At 49.3% G+C, this 3,529-nt stretch overlaps 1 protein-coding gene across 1 annotated transcript; it reads left to right on the forward strand.

The window, feature by feature from the left end:
- The first annotated feature begins 2,151 nt into the window (after positions 1–2,151).
- On the forward strand, positions 2,152–3,151 carry LOC136464024 (ethylene-responsive transcription factor TINY-like). Its single transcript, XM_066462991.1, has one exon. The coding sequence runs from the start codon at positions 2,152–2,154 to the stop codon at positions 2,941–2,943; it is 792 nt and encodes a 263-aa protein (XP_066319088.1). The 3' UTR covers positions 2,944–3,151.
- The last annotated feature ends 378 nt before the right edge of the window (positions 3,152–3,529 follow it).

Raw genomic sequence — 3,529 nt, forward strand, 5'->3', positions numbered from 1 at the left:
CAGCCTGTCTCACGCCACGTATGTCCACGGGCTGCAATCACCATGAGAGAAGAGGGAAGCAAGAAGAAGAAATGATCTATTCGTGAGAGAAGAGAAATCATGCGCACTTAAATGTAGAAAAATATGCCACACTGGTATTGCCACATCAGCAAGAAACGTCCACGTGGCTGGCATGGACCTGTAATGCACCACTTAACAAGTTTAGGGATCCAAGAATACATTTTTTTAAGTTTGTGGACCTAAGGGACACACCCTTACAAGTCTGAAGGTTGCTTGTATATTTAACTCTTATTTTTACTATATATCTAGACACAGTATATATGTAAGTGCAAAAGATATGTATCTAGAAACAGAAATGCTACAGTGCAGGCGTCCGACCATCCGGACATCCCGCTTTCTGGGTCTATGCACTACTAGCCCAATAGGCATGTTTCCCTTTACCTTCATTCTTTCACCGTTTCTCAAAATAAAAAAAAAGACAGCGACATTCCCAACTAGCTCGACCATCATAGCGTTTCCTACCACCCGCCCACTGCCCGCCTTCTCCAACAGTGACCACCTGTTCCCTTTGCCCCGGGGCCCTCACTCGCCTCCACGACGTCGGATTGCGGTGCTAGAGTCGCACCTGCTGCTCGCCGCTGTCATCGCCAGAGTCGGCGTCCTCATCATCACCTCCTCCTACGGCTGGAGACCGCGAGGGCATCGCCGCCGTGCCGTACTTCACGCTTGCATCGAGGCTTTGCGTGCCCCGGTGCCCCCAGCGGAAGAAGCTCGCGGCAACCAAGCCTGTGGTGCTCTTCACTCCGCCACCTCCCAGCCCCGATCTGCCCATTGAGGCGGTTATCGAGTTCCTTAATGAGCCTGACATGGTGGCCGCCTCCCACTAGAGTGTCGGGCCTGACATGTTGCAAGCATATATTTAAAGTGTTTCAGATGTTCCAGATGTATGTTGCAAATGCTTTATATGAATGTTGCAAAAGTAGATCGGGATGTTGCATATGTTGCAAAGTGTTCCAGAGGCATGTTGCAAGCGTTTGATCAAAATATTTCATATGTTTTAGACGTATGTTGCAAGCGTTTTTTATATGGATGTTACATATGTTTCACACATATATATGTTGCAAGAGTATGTTCAAAATGTTTCAGCTGTTTTAATCTTATGTTGCAATAAGTGTTTCCATGTTGCAAGTTGCAAGTGTTTTATCTAGATGTTGCATATGTTTCACATACATGTTGCAAATGTATGTTTCAAAAGTTTCATCTGCTTTAGATGTATGTTGCATTCAAGTGTTCCGTGTTTCATAGGTATGTTCAGAGAGTCATTGGGCACGGCTCTAGATATCGTGGGAAGGGGCGCGACCAGCAGGAGGCCGACTGATGGGGCGCGCGGCGTGCCTAGGATCTCGGAGGATAACATATCTGGAACAAACTTTAGACGCTATGCTAGCTTGGCTCTGAAGGTGTACAAAGGAAGTAGTAAACAGCTGACATGAGAATTGTACTTCTAATTAATTAAAAAGAAACAACATATGGCCGTTAATTGTCAGATCCTAGGTTTTTATGTGAAAATGGCTCCGTTCGTTTCGCTGAAAAAACAAACCGAAACACTGTTTTCGGCTAATTTGTTGTGAGAGAAAAATACTATTCCGGCTAAAAAAAATAAGCTAAAAAAGACGAATTATAAGAGAAGCGAACAGGGCGAGATCCCATGGTTGTTGGTACTAACAGAGCTAGCTGGAAATGGCATCTTCCAATCTGATCACGTTTATTGCTGCAGAGATTGCCATCCAATACCCAGCACTGATGAAGGTTCATCAGGATGACCAAGTTAGCAACTCACTGCATGTCGCAGTAATACAAGACCTTGGAGCAAAGCGCGTCATAATAAGCTGTCTAGCCTTTCTCTAATCTAAATCATTATATGTCATATTCGCTTGACTAATAATACATGATTGAAAATACCGTTGGTTTATTTGTTGTGTGTTCGTTGCCTCGCAACTCGCATGCCAATCACATTTCTTTCGGGAATGCAGAAAATACTGTAGCCATGGGACTCGCCACTTTGACGAAGCGAAATTGTTAATTCCTCCCGGCGAGTATATAGTTCACTGGCTCACACTCGGAGCTCGTAGCAAAGTCATCACTCATGACATGAGCTTGCTTGTGACTGCCAGCTTTGCACATTGTTCATCGCCCACCATGGAAGAAGAGCGAGCACTGTCCCCGGTGTCCGATGCCTGCATCACCTGCAGCAGCAGCTCCGGTGCTACCGGCCCGGGCTCCCCCGTCGCTTCGTCGTCGCAGTCTTTGGATGACACCAGCGGCGGCGCCGGCGGCGGCTCGAGCAGCCGGAAGCGGCCGCGCCGGGAGCTGAAGCACCCAACGTACCGCGGCGTGCGCATGCGCGCGTGGGGCAAGTGGGTGTCCGAGATCCGGGAGCCCCGCAAGAAGTCCCGCATCTGGCTGGGCACCTTCGACACCCCCGAGATGGCGGCGCGCGCGCACGACGTCGCCGCGCTCGCCATCAAGGGCCGCGTGGCGCACCTCAACTTCCCGGAGATGTCCCATGAGCTGCCCCGCGCCGCATCGGCGGCGCCCGAGGACGTACGTGCCGCCGCGGCGCTCGCGGCCGCGATGGAGACGGGGGAGAGCGTGGCGCCGCCCACGTCTAGCGGTTCTAGCCACGGCGCCCGCAATGACAAGAGTGAAAAGCCGGCCGCATCTAGCTCCTCCGGCAACGACGCCGACGACAGTGCGCGGAGCGATAAGCCGGCTGCGCCGCCGTCTGAGCATTCGATGCTGGCGGACGGGCACATCCTTGACCTGGCGCTCTTCGAGCTGCCGGACGTTCTACTTGAGTTCGGCTTCGCGCTGCCGCCGCCGTTGACGTCTTGTGGCTATGATTTGTCCTGGGACGAGCCGTTGCTGCTCTGGGAGCACTGACGAGCACGAGGGGACGCGACATGCATGCCATTGTGAAGTTAGATAGGTGCTGATGTTCCGCATACTGTTATTAATCAGCTTTGATCCGTTCTGTTCTTGCGTCAATCGTGATGCTAACTTACAGATGTCTGAGTGCAACATGGTAGCAAATACATAGTTTATCGATTCATAGATTTGTAACAGCCCAATAAACTTCCTCAACTGTAAACTTTCCAGCTTGTGATCAAGATTCCAGGACTTGCAATCCATGAGATTGACATTTACTTTGGACATCTTTTTCCAAATGATGAAGTCACATGAACTGGCAGGTGATCCGCTCAAATTGTGTGGCTAGTATATATAGTTCAGTTTTTGTGCCACTTAGCTTGGACTCTTTTTACCCTTTTTTACTCCCATTTCTTACTCTAAAGTCAATGGCTTCATTACCGTTTATTGTCACTAGAAGTAGTTGTTGCATGATTAAAAAGAAAGAAATAGTTGTTGGACCATGAGCGATCTGCGCACTATACCTTTCTTAGTTGGTTCGTTGATTACAGGCCCAAGCTCCGTTAACGTTCTATTTCATTGCCATATATCAAAGTTACTT

This window comes from Miscanthus floridulus, chromosome 7 (assembly GCF_019320115.1).
Source record: "Miscanthus floridulus cultivar M001 chromosome 7, ASM1932011v1, whole genome shotgun sequence".
In the NCBI taxonomy this organism is placed as follows: domain Eukaryota; kingdom Viridiplantae; phylum Streptophyta; class Magnoliopsida; order Poales; family Poaceae; genus Miscanthus; species Miscanthus floridulus.